Consider the following 24023-nt stretch of genomic DNA (forward strand, 5'->3'; position numbering starts at 1 on the left):
TGTAGTGGTACGCTTTTCTATATGCCCGTGCACGGGCCTAAAAAATAAACAAAATAAACGTATACATACCTTCCTATGAGTTCCTGTTGGTACGGCACAGGCCTTACGGTCCGGCAGTGCTGACGTCATTCCACTTCCTGGGGACGGGAAGTCGGCGTATCACCGGCCGTAGCTCTGGCCGGCTTCTTACATGACAGTGGGCTCAGCCTATCACAGGCCGGGGCGGGACATTGCTACGGCCGGTGATAAGCCGACGGCTCTGCGGCATCCCCATCCCCAGGAAGTGGAATGAGGTCAGCACTGCCGGACTGTGAGGCCTGTGCCGGACAAACGGGGGCTCGTAGGAAGGTATGTATGAGTTTATTTTGTTTATTTTTGAGGCCCGGGCATATAGAAAAGCGTACCACTACAGTTGTCCTTTTAACTCTAGACCTTTTATCTGCTCATTGTAATTGGGATAACTTCATTCTCATAGGGCTATCTTTTCCATACACCTATGGATGTGATGTCCAGATGTTTAATTCTTTGAGGGTGTGTATGTAATCCAAGTCTGTCTTTTCGGAACTAGATTTGGCATGCACCTATGAATATGAAGTCCAGGTGTTTTTTTTTTTCTATGAAGGTGTGTGTGTATCTATCTATCTATCTAAAAAAAAAAAAGTCCAAAGAAGCAGCACATTCACACAGTCAATGAAAAGTATACTGGTGCATGCAGTCATAGGAGGCTTGGTAAGGGACTCCAACTTCAACACAGTAGAGAAAAACTAGAGCACACAAAAAGTGTCTCAAGTGCAAAAAAGGTGCAATTTATTCTATCTTAGCAAGATATACAAAAAGTGCAATGTTTCGGTAGTCTCACACCACATGCCTGAAGATGGTGGTGTGAGACTACCGAAACGTTGCACTTTTTGTATATCTTGCTAAAATGGAATAAATTGCACCTTTTTTGCACTTGAGACACTTTTTGAGTCCTGCGGTTTTTCTCTACTGTGTCTATCTATATATATATGATCCAACTCCATCTTTAGGGGACTATGTTTGGCATGCACCTATGGATGTGATGTCCAGGTGTTTCCTTCTATCAGGGTAGGTATATGATCCAACTCCATCTTTAGGGGACTATATTTAGCATGCACCTATGGATGTGATGTCCAGGTATTTCCTTCTATCAGGGTAGGTATATGATCCAACTCCATCTTTAGGGGACTATGTTTGGCATGCACCTATGGATGTGATGTCCAGGTGTTTCCTTCTATGAGGGTAGGTATATGATCCAACTCCATCTTTAGGGGACTATGTTTAGCATGCACCCATGGATGTGATGTCCTGGTGTTTCCTTCTATCAGGGTAGGTATATGATCAAACTCCATCTTTAGGGCACTATGTTTAGCATGCATCTATGGCTGTGAAGTCCAGGTGTTTCCTTCTATGAGGGTAGGTATATGACCCACTCCATCTTTAGGGGACTATATTTAGCATGCACCTATGGATGTGATGTCGAGGTGTTTCCTTCTATGAGGGGAGGTATATGATCCAACTCCATCTTTAGAGGACTATGTTTAGCATGCACCTATGGATGTGATGTCCAGGTGTTTCCTTCTATGAGGGTAGGTATATGACCCACTCCATCTTTAGGGGACTATGTTTGGCATGCACCTATGGCTGTGATGTCCAGGTGTTTCCTTCCATGAGGATGTGTATGTGCAGCTGACCACATCCTGTGTAGTAATGTGACCTATGCCCCCTCGCTGCAGGGTTATCCATGTGGTGAATTCCTCTCACTAAGCAGTCATGACTGGTCGCTAGCCCCACACACAGGCTATGGCAGTGATGAAGGGTGGAGCTGTGCATGTAATGCAGATGGAGGGATTCCACAGACACACACATGTACACGGTGCAGCCAGGATGACAGGCCGGTCATATGATGCATGCCAGGGAAGGAAGGGGATGAGGGATGCTACTGCTGCTGTTGTCTTGCCAGGGAGGGATGCAGTCATCCGCCCCTCCCCCACCGCACAGTGTTAACAGCTTGTGTTCATTCCCCCCCCCCTCCTCCACTCCCACATCAGCCTGTATGTCAGCAGCATCAGCAGCCGGGACAGCACGGACAGGAGGACGGCAGCGCTGCGCCCACTAGCCGGGGATGACGCCTCCAGCTGTGTGACACCTGGGGGGACTCGCCCCCTCCCTCTGCTCCCGGCCGCTAGTAGGGATGTGCCGTAGCCCCGGTGTGACTGGCCGCTAGAGCTCCAGTAAGAAGGTGGGGTGGGGGAGACTAGTGGTCCATAGCTCGCTTGTGGCTGAGGCTGAAGGTGGCCGCTCCTCCCGCCCTCCATACCCACACCATGTCTTCTTCAATGGGGCCCAGGGGCCCCCGGCCACACATAGTGCCTCCCCCGATGCCAGATCTGCCCGATCTCAGCCATCTGACCGAGGACGAGAGGAACACGATCATGGCAGTGATGAACCGACAGAAGGAGGAGGAGGAGAAGGAAGAGGCCATGCTCAAGTAAGGACATCACATTCATTCACTTCTTACTGTAAGCCAGGTGGAGGGCTTGGGTTAACCCCCTGCCTGCCGGAGGAGCTCCTTCATCTTGCCTCTCATCTTTGTCAGCTGGCATTTCCATCCATTGACAGGTAGCACAGCTGTGATTCACTGCACTGCCTGCCAATGGAAGAGGTGTCTTCCTGTGCTGCAATGGCCAGTGTGAGATCATTGGCCTGTAGGAGACCTGTCCTGGGCCTATCCATCCTGGCCCCATTGTCACCTAGGCACTCTATCTACTGGATCTCATTCATGGGAACCAATGCATGGAAGGTCTACGGGCAGCGTCGCCATGGCTTACAGATGTGGCATGGGATGATGTTTGGACACCTCAGCCTAGTGTGTGCCCTCTCCTAGCCCACCCATGTCCCTGGGTGATTGAGGGGAAGTGGGCAGCGGACTCCTTCCTGGCAGCACTTGACTCGCTGGTCCAGGAAGCATGGGGTGTGGTTGCCTTTTCTGATGGTGTAAAATGTCGAAGTGTTCTCCTCTTATTGACAAGAAAAGCTGTAGCCATCTTAATCTGTCATTTGTGCCTTGTATTCCCCATTTCAGCTGACGGATGGTATCAGAGTTGCCCATTAGAGTGTATAAAATATGCCATACATTGAGCATGTCGTTGTATCTCAATCATATCTGTCCCGATTCCTCCCCATGGCATAGACTGGCAGTAGATTGAATGAATGAAATGGTATGTAATTGTTGGTGTGCCATTAATCCCCTGGTGTTTTATAATCCACGGGCCTTGCAGGAAGAGAACATAAAGTACTGTCATAAAGCACAATCAGATTGCATTAAGAAGAGCTGGGATCCTGCCTTCACGTGCCCTTTCGTCCTTTTAGTGCAGTGGTCTCCAACCTGCGGACCTCCAGATGTTGCAAAACTACAACTCCCAACAGTGGTCTTCAACCTATGGACCTCCAGATGTTGCAAAACTACAACTCTCAACAGTGGTCTTCAACCTGTGGACCTCCAGATGTTGCAAAACTACAACTCCCAACATGCCCGGACAGCCAACGGCTGTCCGGGCATGTTGGGAGTTGTAGTTTTGCAACATCTGGAGGTCCACAGGTTGAAGACCACTGTTTTAGTGGAATACGATCATTGGACATCTTCAGTAAAAGAGTAGGGACGTCTAACCTGGCCAGAAATTGGCCACCACGGCCGAAATGTACTGTAGCTGGTGACCTCAGTGGCCTATAGAAGAAGCAGCAGACTACAAGTGTCCAATGGTGTCCGGTATCTCTTAAAAAGGTTATTCTTAGAAAAAAAGAATAAAAGTAAGGAACTTTCGAGAATTGGAGAAAAGAATACATCTTCAATGTTTGGTGAAATGGATCTTGACGTGAATGAACCTGTTCTCATTATATTGTGAAATCTAAGGCAAGAACATGATGTAGCCTATATAGATGAGATTAGGATTAAGATGATCTCTTATGAATGAAACCGTTATAGATGACATACAGCATGGCTGTTCATCCAGTCGTGGGAGGGTGTGGCACATTTTAAAGGGGCACACTCACAGAATCGCATTGATCTCCTATCCACAGGACAGTGCCTGATCACTGGGTCCGCACTACTGAGACACCCCCAACACACACACAGACTGATCACCTGTGTGGTCGTGGTGGAGTTTGAACGTAGCACCGGTTGAGCATGTACATTGCTGATCCGTTCACAGGCTATGGGCGTACAGATACATCCGAGCACTGCTGCCCTGCAGTGAGGAGGAATGGGAGATACTGAACCCCTGTTCTGATGATCAGTGAGAGGTGTCCTGTGATGGGCCCACCATTGATCATACTCTTATCACCTTAGGGTAGGTGTTAAATGTTAATTCTGAGTCAACAGTGTGGGAATGTGACACACTGGCAACACGGAACACAGGTAACCCTATCTAGATTCTTCTGTTCTTAAAGGGGTTATCCAGGAAAAAACTTTTTTTTATATATATATCAACTGGCTCCAGAAAGTTAAACAGATTTGTAAATTACTTCTATTAAAAAATCTTAATCCTTTCAGTACTTATGAGCTTCTGAAGGTATGGTTGTTCTTTTCTGTCTAAGTGTTCTCTGATGTCACGTGTCTCGGGAACCGCCCAGTTTAGAAGCAAATCCCCATAGCAAACCTCTTCTAAACTGGGCGGTTCCCGAGACACGTGTCATCAGAGAGCACTTAGACAGAAAAGAACAACCTTAACTTCAGAAGCTCATAACTACTTAAAGGATTAAGATTTTTTAATAGAAGTAATTTACAAATCTGTTGAACTTTCTGGAGCCAGTTGATATATAAAAAAAAGTTTTTTCCTGGATAACCCCTTTAATGTATTTTGTTCATTAAGGAAGACAAAATAAGGACATTGATTTTACGGTGTTGGACATACCTGATCGTACCATCGTACCATACTGTGATGACATACATTGGACTCTAATCCATTGGGGTGGCATACAGGAGGTAGATCCTTTTTGGTCTACAAGCAATGCTTTTTGTCGTCATTATTCTTTCTTTTGTTCTTTTCCTTCATTCTTCTGTGTACCATATACAGTGGAGGTCCCCAATCTCTTGTCTCTCGTGACAATGTGTGAGAGATGGTTGGGAGTCACATTAAACTAAAAAATGGATCTGTAATCAATATGTAGAAACAAGAAACCAGGAATTTGCAGACATTTGCTGTCATATTTCAGTGTGACATTTGCCCCTTGTATTATACTACCCAAATTGGATTGGATATGTCTGCAGTACTGTCAATTGCCAGCACATTTGGTCAAAACTGCAAGGAAAAGTCATACAACGGGGGGTCCTGAGTTTCTGGTTGGGGACCACTGATGTGAAGTATAGGCATCGTTATGTCATTGCAGTGCGTGCAGGATACTTCTTTTTAGGGCTGGGCGGTATGGCCAAATATGTGTATCGCGGTATTTTTGTAACTTATTGCGGTTCCATGGTATATAACGGTATCCCCCCCTCAAATTAATTATTAGACCAGCGCTGCGCTGTCCCGATCGAGGTACTACTCACTTGTCACCCGCAAGCACTGCCCTCCTCGTCCACCTGTTTGTTGCGGGCCGCCGGCGCTGGCGCTCTATACTGTACGCTGTATCCCTATGCCCGGGCTGCAAAAGATAAACAAAAATAAACATTAACAAACGTTCCTACTAGAGATGAGCGAACTTACAGTAAATTAGATTCGTCACAAACTTCTCGGCTCGGCAGTTGATGACTTTTCCTGCATAAATTAGTTCAGCTTTCCGGTGCTCTGGTGGGCTGGAAAAGGTGGATACAGTTGTAGGAGACTCTTTCCTAGGAATGTATCCACCTTTTCCAGCCCACTGGAGCACCTGAAGGCTGAACTAATTTACGCAGGAAAAGTCATCAACTGCCGAGCCGAGAAGTTCCTGACGAATCAAATTTACTGTAAGTTCGCTCATCTCTAGTTCCTACGTTGGCCTTACGCTCTTCCTGGGGACGTGAACGTCGGACAGCCGTCAGCCTATCACAGGTCGCAGCGATGTTCCGCCTCGGCCGGTGATAGGCTGAGCCCACTGTCATGTTAGAAGCCGGCTTCTTACATGACAGTGCACACAACCCCCACATTCATTTCCGACGTTCCATTTCCTCGCAAGCTGGTCCGGACTGACGGGGAAGGTGAGTTAAAGTTTATTTTGTTTACCTTTTGCAGCCCGGGCATAGGGATACAGTATAGAGCAGTGGTCTTCAACCTGCGGACCTCCAGATGTTGCAAAACTACAACTCCCAGCACGCCCGGACAGCCAACGGCTGTCCGGGCATGCTGGGAGTTGTAGTTTTGCAACATCTGGAGGTTGAAGACCACTGGTATAGAGTGTCAGCGCAGGCGGCCGCAACAAACAGAAGGGTGAGGAGGGCAGCACTTGCGGGTGACACATGTGAGTAGTACGCCGATGGGGACAGTGCAGCGCTGGGCTTATAATTAATTGGGGGGGGGGGGGCAGAACAGCGCTCGCGGGTCACATATTATTAGTTCCCCGATGTGGGGACAGCGCAGCACTGCGGCTGATAATTCATTCATTCCCGAGGGGGAGGGGCCAAACCACTATTGCGGTATGGGTTAAAATTCATATCATGCAGCACAAAAATTTCGGTATGAACCGGTATACCGCCCAGCCCTACTTCTTTTCTTTGTAATAATCCTATAGATCCATCTTCAGTCCGTAGAAGTATACTGTCCCAGACTGTTTCTGTAGTTTAGGGATAGCAGACCTTTTTATCGGGGTGCATTATTTTTTTTCTGGGAAATTTTGCCTAATGCCAAAGTGCCAATACAACTGAGGCTATTGCAAACATTCCAACACAATTTAACCACAATTTTGCAGAGATAAACAAAATCCTCCCCTATCAAGTAAAAATAACAAAAAAAAACCTTGAGAGTCAATGTCCCTTTGTGGAACAGTATAACAGTGTTCCCCAACCAGTGTGCCTCCAGCCTTTGGCTATCCAGGCATGCTGGGAGTTGTAGTTTTGCAACAGCTGGAGGCACTTAGGTTGGGAAACACTGGTATATTACAAGACTGGTCTAATGAAGGGTGGGCAGAAGAGCAGTTCATGCTTTTGCTCTCTGGATGTTAGTGGTCCAAGCGCGACACAACCTCTTTTCCTTATTGCCCCCTTGAAACTGACATTTTCAGCTTCTTGTAAAAATTTGACAGCAGCAGCAGAAGATACAAGATCGTCTTGCAGATCGCAGCTTGTTCTTCAGCTGTGCACATAATTCGGCGTCTACATTATACATAGAATTGGTACTGGACACAGCTTCCTGGCAGTGGAAGGGTTAACAGCCTGTTGCACCTCTCATTGGTCTCTTCTATAACATCTGCAAGTAACCCCTTACCACCCATAGGTAACCCCTTCCCAGTAATTCTTTTAGCAGAACTTGTAAGGGTGCTGGTAATCTTTTGTAATGTGTGTATAAACGCTTGCGTATTTTGAAAATGAACATGTATTTTGCTTTTTTAATCAATGCATTTAATAATTATTGATCAGAAATGCAAACCGTGCATGCGTTTAAAAAAAACCCAAAAAACTGTATTTTTCAAATGTGTTTTTAGCCTAAAAGCAACATTGTATTCTTTCCCTGCAATTCCTATGAATCGGATGTCCCCGTCCTTACCCATTGACAAGACCTGCCATTTACCCCTTCCTGCTCACATACACCTTACCCAGCTGACCACTTTCAGAATAGTTGTATTTGTATAGTTTAAAATACTTTTTTGTAGAGGAATACACATGACCTGCGGGATGACCACCTTTGCTGGGGTACACAGGGCTGGCAGCCAGGAATGGCACTCCTTACTAGGGATTGACAGATATCGATTTTTTAGGGCCGATACCGATAATCGGTCACCTTTCAGGCCGATAGCTGATAGCTTATACCGATATATTCCGGTATAAGTTATCGGCTATTTCAAACCCCTCCCCGGCAGGGCAGAAGCCGTTGCAGTTCAATGATTTAAAGCGGGCGCTTTAAATCAATGAACTGTAGCGGCTTTTGCAGTGCCAGAGTCCGCCACCGCCACCCACTTCTCTCCCCCTGCCTGTCCTGGGGTCCTGAGTCTAACCACCACAGTTGCCCCATTGCCTCACCCCCCATCCTCTGCCCATATACTGCCGCCGCCCCATCGCCTCCCCGCCATCCTCTGCCCACATACCGCCGCCCCCCCCATCGCCTCTCCCCATCCCAGGTGTTATAATTACCTGTTCCCGGGGGTCCGCGATCCTTCTGACTCCGTCCGCGTCCTGCGCTGTCTCTGTGCGTACTGACTGTGACGTCGCGGTGGGGACGTCACTCGTCATTATGCAGCCCAGGGCGCAGCAATAGTGCAGTAGCCGGAAGGATCGCGGACCCCCGGGAACAGGTAATTATAACACTGGGGATGGGGGAGGCGATGGGGCGGTGGCGGCGATATGTGGGCAGAGGTAGGGTGGGGAGGCGATGGGGCAGCGGCGGCGGTATGTGGGCAGAGGATGGGGGGGGGGGGGCAATGGGGCAGCGGCGGCGATGGTCGTCTCTGGCCGGGGTCGGGGCATTATCGGCAAGGTAATTGCCAATACCGATAATGTCCAAAATCGTGATCATCGTACAATAATATCGGCCAAACCGATAATCGGTCGATCCCTACTCCTTACCATCCCGCCTAGAGACCTTCAGGTGATAAGATCTTTTACTTTGCATCTTCTCTTGACTACCTTGTTCTTCATGAGAGGATAGGTGAATCCTGGTCCAGATAGGTGAATCCTGAGTCTGAAATGCTGGTGCAGTCTGGTGTCATGATGTTATTGTGCCAATCTGTATCACTATTTAGGAGACAAGATGTAAGACTGGGAGCTGTGCAGAACGTCATCTTCCTCCACTGTAAGAAGGGGACAGAGAGCGAATAGTGCCCACCACTGCCCAGTTGCTGCTTGGTGTCGTCCCTCCCCCCCCCCCACACACACACCCTGGTTAGGAAATGCTCAGACTCTTTCCATAGGCCATACTAAGGTATAAGGTCTTCATAGCTGGACCTTAGTATACTGCTCAGAAAAATTAAGGGAACACTAAGATACCACATCCTAAATCTGAATAAATGAACTACTCGTATGAAATACTTTCGTCTTTACATAGTTGAATGTGCTGACAACAAATTCACACAAAAATTATCAATGGAAACCAAATTTATCAACCCATGGAGGTCTGGATATGGAGTCACACTCAAAATCAAAGTGGAAAACCACACTACAGGCTGATCCAACTTTGATGTAATGTCCTTAAAACAAGTCAAAATGAGGCTCAGTAGTTTGTGTGGCCTCCATGTGCCCGTATGACCTCCCTACAATGCCTGGACATGCTCCTGATGAGGTGGTGGATGGTCTCCTGAGGGATGTCCTCCCAGACCTTGACTAAAGCATCCGCCAACTCCTGGACAATCTGTGGTGCAACGAGGCGTTGGTGGATGGAGTGAGACATGATGTCCCAGATGTGCTCAATAGGATTCATGTCTGGGGAACGGGTGGGCCAGTCCATAGCATCAATGCCTTCCTCTTGCAGGAACTGCTGACACACTCCAGCCACATGAGGTCTAGCATTGTCTTGCATTAGGAGGAACCCAGGGCCAACCACACCAGCATATGGTCTCACAAGGGGTCTGAGGATCTCATCTCGGTACCTAATGGCAGTCAGGCTACCTCTGGCAAGCACATGGAGGGCTGTGCTGCCCCCCAGAGAAATGCCACCCCACACCATTACTGAACCACCGCCAAACCAGTCATGCTGGAGGATATTGCAGGCAGAAGAATGTTCCACGGTATCTCCAGACTCTTGTCACATCTGTCACATGTGCACAGTATGAACCTGCTTTCATCTGTGAAGCGCACAGGGCGCCAGTGGCGAATTTGCCAATCTTGGTGTTCTCTGGCAAATGCCAAACGTCCTGCACGGTGTTGGGCTGTAAGTACAACCCCCACCTGTGGACGTCGGGCCCTCATACCAACCTCATAAAGTCTGTTTTTGACCATTTGAGTGGACACTTGCATATTTGTGGCCTGCTTGAGGTCATTTTGCAGGGCTCTGGCAGTTCTCCTCCTGCTCCTCCTTGCACAAAGGCGGAGGTAGCGATCCTGCTGCTGGGTTGTTGCCCTCCTATGGCCTCCTCCACATCTCCTGATGTACTGGCCTGTCTCCTGGTAGCACTTCCATGCTCTGGACACTACGCTGACAGACACATCAAACCTTCTTGCCACAGCTTGCATTGATGTGCCATCCTGGATGAGCTGCACTACCCGAGCCACTTGTGTGGGTTGTAGACTCCGTCTTATGCTACCACTAGAGTGAAAGCATCGCCAGTATTCAAAAGTGACCAAAACATGAGCCAGGAAGCATAGGAACTGAGAAGTGGTCTGTTTTCACCACCTGCAGAACCACTCCTTTATTGGGGGTGTCTTGCTAATTGCCTATAATTTCCACCTGTTGTCTGTTCCATTTGCACAACAGCATGTGAAATTGATTGTCAATCAGTGTTGCTTCCTGAGTGGACAGTGTGATTTCACAGAAGTGTGATTGACTTGGAGTTACATTGTGTTGTTTAAGCGTTCACTTTATTTTTTGAGCAGTGTATCTATGAGCCAAAAAAGGAGAGCTGATAAGAAAAGGTGGATTCTGCTCTAGGTGCACCCATCTGTTCCATTATTGACCGGTTGGGCTGTGTTCATTCTAAACTACAGGGTGGGCCATTTATATGGATACACCTTAACCCCTTAAGGACCGAGGGTTTTTCCGTTTTTGCATTTTCGTTTTTTCCTCCTTGCCTTTAAAAAATCATAACTCACAAAAACATAACAATTTTGCACCTAAAAATCCATATGATGGCTTATTTTTTTTGTGCCACCAATTCTACTTTGTAATGACATCAGTCATTTTGCCCAAAAATCTACGGTGAAACAAAAAAAAAAAAAAATCATAGTGAGACAAAATTGAAAAAAAAAACTGCTGTTTTGTAAATTTTGGGGGCTTCCGTTTCTACGTAGTACATTTTTCGGTAAAAATGACACCTTATCTTTATTCTGTAGGTCCATACGATTAAAATGATACCCTACTTATGTAGGATTGATTTTGTCTTACTTCTGGAAAAAATCATAACTATATGCAGGAAAAATTAATACGTTTAAAATTGTCATCTTCTGACCCCTATAACTTTTTTATTTTTCCGCGTATCGGTCGGTATGAGAGCTAATTTTTTTGCACCGTGATCTGTAGTTTTTAGCGGTACCATTTTTGCATTGATAGGACTTATTGATCGCTTTTTATTCATTTTTTCATGATATAAAAAGTGACCAAAAATGCACTATTTTTGACTTTGGAATTTTTTTGCGCGCACGCCATTGACCATGCGGTTTAATTAACGATATATTTTCATAATTCGGACATTTCCGCATGCGGTGATACCATATATGTTTATTTTTATTTACACTGTGTTTTTTTTTTTATGGGAAAAGGGCGGTGATTCAAACTTTTAATAGGGAAGGGGTTAAATGATCTTTATTCACTTTTTTTTCCCACTTTTTTTATGCAGTGTTATAGCTCCCATAGGGACCTATAACACTGCACACACTTATCTATTACATTGATCACTGCTTTCTCATGGGAAACCAGTGATCGATGATTCTGCCGCTTGACTGCTCATGCCTGGATCTCAGGCACTGAGCAGTCATTCGGCGATCAGACAGCGAGGAGGCAGGTAGGGATCCTCCAGCTGTCCTGTAAGCTGTTCGGGTTGCCGTGATTTCGCCGCGGCTATCCCGAACAGCTCCCTGAGCTAACCGGCATGCTTTCACTTTAAAGGGTTAATAGCGCGTTGCACCGCCATCAATGCCGCGCGCTATTAGCCACGGGTCCTGGCCGTTGTTAGAGCTGTGGCCCCGCGTTATAGATCGGGAGCGGACTCATGACGTATCGGTACGTCATGTGTCCTTAAGGAGTTAATAAAATGGGAATGGTTAGTGATATTAACTTCCTGTTTGTGGCACATTAGTATATGTGAGGGGGGAAAACTTTTCAAGATGGGTAGTGATCATGCCGACCATTTTGAAGTCGGCCATTTTGAATCCAACTTTTGTTTTTTCAATAGGAAGAGGGTCAAGTCACACATCAAACTTATTGGGAATTTCACAAGAAAAATAATGATGTGCTTGTTTTTTTACTCAACTTTATTCTTTCATGAGTTATTTACAAGTTTCTGACCACTTATAAAATGTGTTCAATGTGCTGCCCATTGTGTTGGATTGTCAATGCAACCCTCTTCTCCCACTCTTCACACACTGATAGCAACACCGCAGGAGAAATGCTAGCACAGGCTTCCAGGATCCGTAGTTTCAGGTGTTGCAGAATGGGCAAAATAAAAATTGGAACAGGACCCTCAGTTTACGCAAAAGATTTTGTTCAGTGATGAGGCAAACTTTTATGTGAACGGTGAAGTTAACAAACAAAACCACCACTATTGGTCTGACACTAACCCACATTGGATAGATCCCTCCAAGACTGTTGGAACACAAAAATTGATGGTATGGTGTGGTATATGGGGTACAAAGATAGTGGGGCCATTCTTCATCAATGGAAACCTCAAGGCCACTGGATATGCGAAATTGCTACATGATGATGTGTTTCCCTCTTTATGCACTGAAGCTGGCACGTTCCCTGAGTTTTTCCAGCAAAATGGTACACCACCACATTATGGGTGTCAGGTCCGAGCATTCCTAGATGAACAGTTTCCTGGAAAGTGGATTGGTCGTCGTGGGCCAGTTGAATGGCCCCCAAGGTCTCCCGATCTTACCCCCTTAGACTTTTATCTTTGGGGTAATCTGAAGGAAATTGTCTATGCTGTGAAGATACGAGATGTGCAGCACCTGAAACTACGGATACTGGAAGCCTGTGCTAGCATTTCTCCTGTGGTGTATATAGTAGTATATAGCAGTGTATACGGATACTGGAAGCCTGTGCTAGCATTTCTCCTGTGGTGTTGCTATCAGTGTGTGAAGAGTGGGAGAAGAGAGTTGCAGAGGTTGAAGAGGCTACGAGGCAGACTAAATGCCATTTTTAAAATAGTAAAAAAATAAAAATAAAGGCAGGGAGGGTGTTAGGGATAGAAGGGCAATAGGCAGGGACAGAAAAACAAAACATGATGGTTAGAGCTACCTTTTAAGATTTATTTTTTTATTTTTTATAAAACTGTATATTTGTAAGTTTTGCCATTTTACAAAATCAAAATTAAAACAAAATAGATATAAGGTATAGCGACAATAAAGGAAATTAAAACTTATCAAAATCATGTAAATACAGCAAAATCATGGGGTCGTAATAACAATTAATATCATTGTCATTAAGCTTCAATGTACTATTTAAGCCATTATTTTACACCCATTTAAGTCGATCAGTAGAAAGTAGAACGAGCATGCCATTCTCCACATGGCAAGCTAACATTTCTACATGAGCATTATGACAATCTTGCTGCATACATTCCACATTAAATAGAGAAAGAAGAAAAATAGAGACAAAGAGAGAAAAAAAAGGAAAAGTAAGAGAAAAATTAAATAAAAATAGTAATAGGAAAAGTTAAATAAACACAGACTAAAAGGACAATCTGCACGGTCCCCTTCAACCCTTTTATCTTTTTTGTTATTTTGTCGTTGGTGTCTTCGCTATGTATCGTATTCATCCCATACCTGCCAAATTTTATAAAATGTAGATACTGAGTTCCCCAAAGATGCTGAAAAATATTCCATTCTCCGTATTTCTCTAATTCTATCCAATAATACATTGATAGGTGGAGGTGTATTCTCATTCCACCAACCAGCTATTACACATTTTGCTGCAGTCAGGACATGTAATATAAGTCTAGTTTGTATTTTATTTAGGTTTCCAGGGAACATATTTAGAAGGAATATAGATGGATCTAGGGGGAGAGAAATCCCTAATACTCGTCTCACTAGAGTTCTCACGAAATTCCAATAGTCAGTCAGGGCTGGGCAATCCCAAAAAATATGTGGAAGCGTGCCCCTAGTGTGTCGACACCTCCAGCATAAGGGAGGAACCTGGGGAAAAATGCGATTCAATAGATCAGATGTGTGGTACCAAAAGGTGAGTACTTTATATTGATTTTCCCTGTAATTTATACACAAAGAGGATTTAGCCGCACTCGACCAGATCGCCTGCCATTGTCCCATGGTCAAAGTCCGATCCAGGTATGCCTCCCATTTGTCCATATATGAGTGTCGTAATTTAGCTATGTCTCGTGGTATGAGTAACATAGAATAAATGTCAGTAATAAGTCCCCTAGTCGATGTGGAATTTTTACATAAAGACTCAAAGGGTGTCATAGAGGGAAGGGCTGCTGTTGAAGTGAGGGAAGTCAGTTGTGTGAGCATTTCTTGATACAATGGGTATGAGGAGTCTGGGAGCTTGTATTTAGACTGTAGAGCAGAGAAGGGGAGTAATGTAAGCCTTAACGGGTCTATCAAGCCCTTCAAATACCAGAGATTGGCTGACATCCAGTGTGCAATCACATCACTCCTATAACTAGATGGGAAGGAGGGATTATATATCAGTGGGGTTAATAGAGACTTTGAAGATTTAAGTCCGTATGATGACCAAGTGGTCTCCCACACCTTGAGCGTTAACGCAGTAGATTTTAGTGTTTTCTTAGGAATTCTGGGTGTCTGCCATGTCCAGATTAAGGAGTTAGGATGAACCGTTGACATCCATTCTGTTTCAATTTCCAACCATCTATGGGTCGGTTTAAATGCAGTCAAAGAAGGAATCATTCTTAAATGTACTGCCAGGTAGTATTTGTATATATCTGGATACGCCAGACCTCCATATTTTTTAGGCATAGTTAAGACTGCAATAGGGATTCTGTGACGGCCATTTTTTCCAAATAAACTTAAGTAACATCGATTGGAACTTTGTTAGGGCCCCCTTAGATATAAAAATTGGAAGAGTTTCCATCATGTATAATAATTTGGGCAGTACCGTCATCTTAATCACTGTAATCCTTCCAAGGAGGGATAGAGGAAGCAACTTCCATTTGTTCAGTAAGGTATTGATCTCCTGGACCAAAGGAGGGAAATTATGTTTAAAGAGAAGTGTAGTGTTTAGAGTAAGATTAATGCCGAGATATTTTAAGGTAGTCTCTTGCCATCTATAATTAAAATTAGATTTAAAAATGTCCAAATCTTCAGGTGATATATTAATTGGCAGTATTTCGGTTTTATCTGAGTTAATTTTGTAACCAGACATTTTAGAATATTTTTCAATAACTTTAAGAAGGTTGGGTAATAACTTATGGGGTTTAGTCAATGTAAGAAGAACGTCATCTGCATACAATGATATCTTAAATTCCTTGGAGCCCACCACAACCCCTGTAATATCTGTATTTCTATGAATATAAGCTGCTAGGGGCTCAATGCTAAGTACAAAAAGTAAAGGGGAGAGGGGGCATCCCTGACGTGGCCCATTGAAAATTGGAAGGTATTTTGAGGTTGCATGTTTAAGCCGTACTTGGGCGGATGGCGTCGTGTATAGGTTGGAGACAGCTGAGAAGAATGGACCAGTGATTCCAAATGTGCGGAGTGTATTCATAAAAAATGGCCAGCTTAGCCTGTCAAAGGCTTTCTCAGCATCTAGGCTGATTATTACCCCGGGCGTGTTGGTCTTATTCAACATGTCTATTATATCTATATTCCTTCTCGTACTGTCTCCCGCCTGCCTGCCCTTTATGAAACCCACCTGATCTCTGTTGATCAAAGTAGGAAGGACCTCACTCAAACGATTTGCTAATATTTTAGTAAATATCTTCAAATCCGAATTAAGCAAGGATATTGGTCTATAACTTGCACATTCTGTGGGGTCTTTGTCTGTCTTTGGCAGTACTGTGATGTATGAGGCTAGCATGGAAGAGGGTACAGTTGTATTTGACATAAAGGAATTAAATAGAATTTGCATGTGCGGAGATAGGACTTCCACGAATGTTTTATAATAAATGTAAGGTAGGCTGTCTGGTCCAGGAGATTTACCATTGGGTAGCTGCTTGGGTACTGGAAGGATTAAGATTTTTTTATAGAAGTGATTTACAAATCTGTTTAACTTTCTGGCACCAGTTTCCACAGGAGTACCCCTTTAACAATGTGAGGTTTGATGTCCAATACTTCGAAGGTTCCTTGGTGACTGAATTGGCAAATTATTAGCATTTTTCTTACAAGAAATCAGAAAACCCATAAAGAAAACAATAGTGGTGTTGGGGTGATCAGGAGAACATTATGTTCCTTCTGCAGTGAGTTTGTTTGATCATCTTTCTTGCAATTTTCTTAATACAGGGCAATAATTGTATCAATATTTCAACCATGTAGAGTAAATACACAGACCACTGTCCATCTAGGGCGGTCTAGGCATGCGGGAAGTTGTAGTTTTGCAACAGCTAGAGGCGAACTGGCTGGGAAACCCTGGGTAAACATTTAGATGGAGCTGACCATGGTCCTGTAGACATGTCAAACTGCTCTCCGTGTTGCTTTGGTTTATTAGCACAGTTTGGTTGTATTTGAAGAGTTGTCTGCCATGTGTACAAATTGAAAAAAACAAAAAGCATTTTAACCGCTTAAGGACGCAACCAGTTTTTATTTATTTCTCCTGACCTTTAAAAAGCCATACTACTTTTATTTTGTCATTGACACAGTTGTAATAGAGCAAATGGAAAGCTGTATATAGGAACAACTTGCTGCTTTCACAAATCTCTGTGAGCTAGACACATCGTGGTTGCTATGGGCATTTGCTGTTGGCAACAGTCATGATAAATTCCCCTTGATTTACTTTACTAAGTTGTTTATCTGGTTGATTGCAGCTATTAAACTTTATTTATTAGAATCTTGACAACCCTTTCTTTCTTGCTTTTATGTATTTTATGTACATTTCTCGGAGCAATTACCGAAAAGGAAATATTTAGCATGCCATGATCTATAGAAAAACATGCAACTATATAAAAAGCTCTTTTGACAACATCGACATTTAATGTTTCAAGTTGCTTTGCTTATTTATAACCGTACCCAGAAAAGAAAAAATGTTCCAATGTCAATCTGTCTGTGCCCATCTGCTTATTCTTCTACATGTCTGTGTCCAGCCTTTAAAATGGAAATCTATGTTTATGAACCTGCTATGATAGGAAGATCAGTAATTAAGGTAAATTAATCCTATAGAATACATATGCAAATGGGGAGGGCATTGTTGGTACATAACATTATACACTGTCACTCCCATTAATGTTAGCAAAATCGGAAAGTATTAGGAACATGGATTCACAACCTGTAACCATGCAGGGTATTGCTGTCATGTGTTTCCGCTTAATAAGATTTGCTCCCAAGTATTTTCCTAAGCGCATCAATCTACAGTGCCAAGAATGGGTTTAGTCATATGCCATCAGCTTTTTTTTAAAGATTCCATTGAAGAAATAGTTCTATATATATCACGCATTTACTTATGCATGGAAAAATAAGTAATACAGGGTGGTTCAAAAAGAATGGCACAGTTTTGGACTTTGAAAATCCCCTTTTCACATACAAAAAGTAGAGGAAATTCGGAGATTGGAAGGATCGACCACATTATCTGTTTTCCTCTACCTAAATCTTTGTTGAGGTTTTTTGCTTTCTTTTTAGCAGGTCTGGCACCTGGAGTTTTCTTCTCCTTCCCCCGACCCCCTCTCTTTTCTCCCTCTTACAGTGAATAAGTATCCCCATCTATGATTAGTCCTGGTCACACATGGTCAGGTGGACAATTTTCTATTGGCGTCCTGTTGCCTTGCTTCTATCAAGAAAAAGAAAAAGATGCTGCAAAATGCTAACCTCAATATTAATAACCAAGAGAACATAACACAAAGTTATAGAAAACTGTCAGCAGTGTCATGCGCACCAACCAGTGGTACTGGCTGGTAGTGTGTGTGACATTGATTAAAACAATGCTTACCATGCCTGGATCCATTGCTGCATTCTTATGTTATCTTCTTATCCACTTATATAGTCACACAATCCTCTCCGCCTCCCCACTCCTGTATTTACTCCTACTGCGCATGTGCTACTTCCTGGGCACACCCAGAAGTGGCGCAGCGCAGCTTCATATCAATGGCAGCCGATGTGTAAAGATGTGTAAGCTGTCTCAAAGCGATCAGACCATCAGCCTGCCTGATAGACTGCATAAAGCTTACTTATTGAAACAATCTCTGTGCCTGCACAATATACATAATATATATATATATATATGTATATATATATATATATATATACAGTGACCCCCCCGACCTACGATGGCTCCGACATACGATCATTTCAACATATGATGGCCTCTCAGAGGCCATCGCATGTTGAAGGCAGCATCAGCTTTTGTATGTCAGGGCCATCGCATAAACGGCTATCCGGCAGCTCAGACTGCTTCAGCTGCCACCGGATAGCCATTTACGGTGCCCCGTGTGGTCCGCTGATGATCACTTACCTGTCCTCGGGGCTCCGGCGCGTCCTCTTTGGGATCCCCTGCATCATCATCACGTCGCTGCGCACGCCGTCCTGTCATCCAATAGGAGCGGCGTGCATAGCGACGTGATGGTGGCGACGGAGAGCGAGGATGCCGGGAAAGCAGAGGCCTTGCCGGAGCGGCGGGGACACCCCGGGGATGCGGCGACAGCGATGGAAGGCGATATCCAGGGCATCGGTGAAGGTCTGGAGCGGCGGGGACACGTGAGTATAACCTCCTATACCAGTGGTCTTAAACCTGCGGACCTCCAGATGTTGCAAAACTACAACTCCCAGCATGCCCGGACAGCCGTTGGCTGTCCGGGCATGCTGGGTGTTGTAGTTTTGCAACATCTGGAGGTCTGCAGGTTGTAGACCACTGTCCTATACTTTACATTGCACGAATCCCTCAACATACGATGGTTTCAACAAAACGATGGTTCATTTGGAATGGATTACCCATCGTATGTTGAGGGACCACTGTATATATATATATATATAGTGCAGGCACAAAGATCTTGGAAAGATTTACCTGTGTATATTGCCAAGATTTTGCATATGTATTTAATCCACGCTCTGGCTTCCCCACATGTTTTCCTTGTGGAATATGCGTAAATATGTAACATGTCACCTATGTATACATATTTAAAATCCACATAGAAAAAAATACGTTCACCATAGCACATAAAAAAAATAAAAAAAAACAGGACACATGCTACACAAGTTAGAAAGTGTGAGAAATATGTCACATTATATTACCCTAAGGCTTGTATACTGTACATACCCATTTAGGTGCCAACTATTGTAGTTAAAAGGTAGTCGGAGACATACCAATGTTGATTTGGACGAAATGATTCTTCGTTATGTTGCAAACAATTTTGACCATGCTTTATTATTGGGTGAGAACCAACATTCAGGGTGTTCTGTAAGCCACACAGTAGAATATCGTAAAGAATCCTATATTATATTCCCCAATTACAGGGCAATGATTGTAGTACAGTCGGACATTTTTTATAATGGAGATGTCAGTCCAGCTTCTCTGGTGATGAGACGATATTGTTGGGGAGAACCAGGGGTAATGTGGTGTATAGTTAAAGGGGTACTCCGGTGAAAACCTTTTTTCTTTTAAATCAACTGGTGGCAGAAAGTTAAACATATTTGTAAATTACTTCTATTAAAAAATCTTAATCCTTCCAGTACTTATTAGCTGCTGAATGCTACAGAGGAAATTCCCTTCTTTTTGGAACACTGATGACATCACGAGCACAGTGCTCTCTGCTGACATATCTGTCCATTTTAGCAACCATGCATAGCAGATGTATGCTAAGGGCAGCATGGTGGCTCACTGGTTAGCACTGTTGCCTTGCAGTGCTGGGGACTTAGGTTCAAATCCCACTAAGGACAACAATAAATAAAACATTATTATTATTATTATTATTATAACGTCAGCAGAGAGAACTGTGCTCGTGATGTCATCAGAGAGCATTCCAAAAAGAAAAGGATTTCCTCTGTAGTATTCAGGAGCTAATAAGTACAGGAAGTAGTTTACAAATATGTTTAACTTTCTGCCACCAGTTGATTTAAAAGAAAAAAGGTTTTCACCGGAGTACCCCTTTAACCATGTTACATTTAGGCTGCAAGAGTGAGAGCCTGTCTTTCTACGGGTTTTTCTCTGTAGCTCATAGAGGCAGATCCTTAAACTGGGCATCATAGCAACTGATCAGTTCTGTTCTTTAATTTCCAACAGATTGACAAGTTATTGGCAGTAGGATCTGTACAGTTGGATACATCTCAGAAGCATTCATTATAGCTGTCATTAAAACGACTATTCTTGATTTAGAGTTAAAAGACAATTGATCTGAGCCTTGAACTTTTTCTTCTCCATCACTGTGAGATCCCTGCTTAGGCATATAAGAAGTCCATGTGCCGATGTTTTCTGGGTCCCCCCTCTCCTTTTTTTATTTTAGTCCCTTCCTCTTTTTCTCCGTTCCCCTATCCCCTCCTTCCCATTTCTAGGCATCCTAGATACTGTGCTTTATAAACTTCATGTTCTAATCTCTTTAAGATCATTTACTTTTATACATGTACACTGCAGCATGAAAGTAGCTTTCCTAACATTTTTGTTGCTATTAAAGGGGTAGTCCAGTGGTGAAAAACTTATCCCCTATCCTAAGGATAGGGGATAAGTTTGAGATCGCGGGGGGTCCGACCGCTGGGGCCCCCTGCGATCTCTCTGTACGGGGCCCCGGCTCTCGGCCCAGATAGCGGGTGTCGACCCCCGCACGAAGCGGCGGCCGACACGCCCCCTCAATACATCTCTATGGCAGAGCCGGAGATTGCCGAAGGCAGCGCTTCGGCTCTGCCATAGCGTTGTATTGAGGGGGCGTGTCAGCCGCCACCTCGTGCGGAGGTTGACACGCCCCCTTCCCGAGGGCTGTCGGGGCTCCGTACAGGAGATCACAGGGGGCCCCAGCGGTCGGACCCCCCGCGATCTGCAACTTATCCCCTATCCTTAGGATAGGGGATAAGTTGCTCACCACTGAGTCACCACTGGACTACTCCTTTAACTATAGGATACTTTTACACTGCTTTTTCAGTGTATGTTTTTATGTACTGGGAAAGCTCCTGTTGCATACATAAAATGTATCCATAATTTTCTCATTTACCTGATAGATTTGTTCTGATGGCCTCCGCTGGGCTGGTATACATAAGGGCATGTCATAACACAGCAGAGACCATACAGAGGTATCCAGTGGGAAAAAGAGTATATCATGTAGTATTATTTTTTCGCAATAAGAGCCTGTGACCAAGAGATTTCACTGTACAGAGTGGGCCATTTATATGGATACACCTTAATAAAATGGGAATGGTTGGTGATAGTAACTTCCTGTTTGTGGCACATTAGTATATGTGAGGGGGGAAACTTTTCAAGATGGGTGGTGACCATGGTGGCCATTTTGAAGTCAGCCATTTTGAATCCAACTTTTGTTTCTTCAATAGGAAGTGGGTCATGTGACACATCAAACTTATTGGGAATTTCACAAAAAAAAAAAAACAATGATGTGCTTGTTTTTAACATAACTTTATTCTTTCATGAGTTATTTACAAGTTTCTGACCACTTATAAAATGTGTTCAATGTGCTGCCCATTGTGTTGTATTGTCAATGCAACCCTCTTCTCCCACTCTTCACACACTGATAGCAACACCGCAGGAGAAATGCTAGCACAGGCTTCCAGTATCCGTATACACTGCTATATACTACTATATACACCGCAGGAGAAATGCTAGCACAGGCTTCTAGTATCCGTAGTTTCAGGTGCTGCGCATCTCGTATCTTCACAGCATAGACAATTGCCTTCAGATTACCCCAAAGATAAAAGTCTAAGGGGGTCAGATCGGGAGACCTCGGGGGCCATTCAACTGGCCCACGATGACCAATCCACTTTCCAGGAATCTGTTCATCTAGGAATGCTCGGACCTGACACCCATAATGTGGTGGTGCACCATCTTGCTGGAAAAACTCAGGGAACGTGCCAGCTTCAGTGCATAAAGAGGGAAACACATCATCATGTAGCAATTTCGCATATCCAGTGGCCTTGAGGTTTCCATTGATGAAGAATGGCCCCACTATCTTTGTACCCCATATACCACACCATACCATCAATTTTTGTGTTCCAACAGTCTTGGAGGGATCTATCCAATGTGGGTTAGTGTCAGACCAATAGCGGTGGTTTTGTTTGTTAACTTCACCATTCACATAAAAGTTTGCCTCATCACTGAACAAAATCTTCTGCGTAAACTGAGGGTCCTGTTCCAATTTTTGTTTTGTCCATTCTGCAGCACCTGAAACTACGTATACTGGAAGCCTGTGCTAGCATTTCTCCTGCGGTGTTGCTATCAGTGTGTGAAGAGTGGGAGAAGAGGGTTGCATTGACAATCCAACACAATGGGCAGCACATTGAACACATTTTATAAGTGGTCAGAAACTTGTAAATAACTCATGAAAGAATAAAGTTACGTTAAAACCAAGCACATCATTGTTTTTCTTGTGAAATTCCCAATAAGTTTGATGTGTCACATGACCCTCTTCCTATTGAAAAAACAAAAGCTGGATTCAAAATGGCCGACTTCAAAATGGCCGCCATGGTCACCACCCATCTTGAAAAGTTTCCCCCCCTCACATATACTAATGTGCCACAAACAGGAAGTTAATATCACCAACCATTCCCATTTTATTAAGATGTATCCATATAAATGGCCCACCCTGTACATCTATACAGTGGCATCTATTAAAGACATATGTTGGGAAATCCTCCAGACATATAGCTTTGACAGACACAGCAAAACTGAAATTTGTAGTTTAACAGTAAAATATTTTAGTCAACTTGTAGAACTTTAAAATATGGACTGGGAGGTTGTAAGTAAAAGAAAAGAACTGTCTCTTTTCTGTCGTGTTTGTGTGTCACCGCTGGTATAACGGAACTCCTCTGCCAACCGCACTTCTGGGTTTGGAGACATGATGTTGCATGCCTGCTCGGCTAATCAGTGGATGCCAATTAGTGAACACCATTGCGGCCACTGATTGTATGAATGGGCATGTGACATTGCGTCACCAAACTCTGAAGCATCTTAGAGTGGTCATAGTCTTACTTCTCTAGCTATATTACACACTATTTAAAGGGGTACTCCGGTGAAAAACTTTTTTTTTTAAATCAACTGGTGGCAGAAAGTTAAACAGATTTGTAAATTACTTCTATTAAAAAATATGAATGCTTCCTGTACTTATTAGCTGCTGAATGCTACAGTGGAAATTCTTTTCCGTTTGAAACACAGAGCTGTCTGCTGAATCATGAGCACAGTGCTCTCTGCTGACATCTCTGTCCATTTTAGAAACTGCCAGAGTAAAGGGAAATCCCCATAGCAAACATATGCTGTTCTGGGCAGTTCCTAAAATGGACAGAAATGTCAGCAGAGAGCACTGTGCTCGTGATGTCAGCAGACAGCTCTGTGTTTCAAAAAGAAAAGAATTTCCGCTGTAGTATACAGCAGGTGATTAGTACAGGAAGGATTAAGATTTTTTAATAGAAGTTATTTACAAATCAGTGAATTCGGGTAGAAAAAGGTGTAATTTACAAATCTGTTTAACTTTCTGGCACCAGTTGATTAAAAAAAAAAAAAAAAAAGTTTTTCACCGGAGTACCCCTTTAACACGTTTCTGCTTTCTGCCTGGAGATTGACATTTTCAACTAAAAGCAGATAACCAGGCCAATTTTGTTTCTCTTTTATATTTTTATCCACAGACCTATATGACCCATATTTGTTTTTTACGTGACCAATTGTCCTTTGTAATGACATCACTCATTTTACCATAAAAATGTATGGCTCTACCCAAAAAATATTATTTGTGTGGGGAAATTGGAA

General features: G+C 43.8%; 2 protein-coding genes across 18 annotated transcripts in view; one reads left to right on the top strand and one right to left on the bottom strand.

Moving 5' to 3' along the window:
• ASRGL1 (asparaginase and isoaspartyl peptidase 1) overlaps window positions 1–2670 on the bottom strand; it is a 125896-nt gene extending 123226 nt beyond the window's left edge. The window contains exon 1 of one of the 2 annotated variants that reach the window (XM_056565865.1): window positions 2540–2670. Coding sequence is in view for 1 of the 2 variants with exons in the window: in XM_056565860.1 (XP_056421835.1) it covers window positions 2540–2630 (91 nt within the window). In the remaining variant the exon portion in view is untranslated. The remainder of the gene's footprint in view (window positions 1–2539) is intronic. The other variant, XM_056565860.1, reaches the window with a different exon arrangement.
• The window catches only part of RIMS1 (regulating synaptic membrane exocytosis 1), a 423664-nt gene continuing 401409 nt past the window's right edge, over window positions 1769–24023 (top strand). For 3 of the 16 annotated variants that reach the window (XM_056565851.1, XM_056565854.1, XM_056565846.1), the window contains exon 1: window positions 1781–2509. In XM_056565851.1, the coding sequence (XP_056421826.1) occupies window positions 2346–2509 (164 nt within the window). In that variant the 5' untranslated portion in view covers window positions 1781–2345. Of the gene's footprint in view, window positions 2510–24023 lie in introns of all 16 variants that reach the window. The other 13 variants (XM_056565850.1, XM_056565843.1, XM_056565845.1 and 10 more) reach the window with 10 other exon arrangements.

Source organism: Hyla sarda, chromosome 3 (assembly GCF_029499605.1).
Source record: "Hyla sarda isolate aHylSar1 chromosome 3, aHylSar1.hap1, whole genome shotgun sequence".
NCBI classification, from domain to species: Eukaryota; Metazoa; Chordata; class Amphibia; order Anura; family Hylidae; genus Hyla; species Hyla sarda.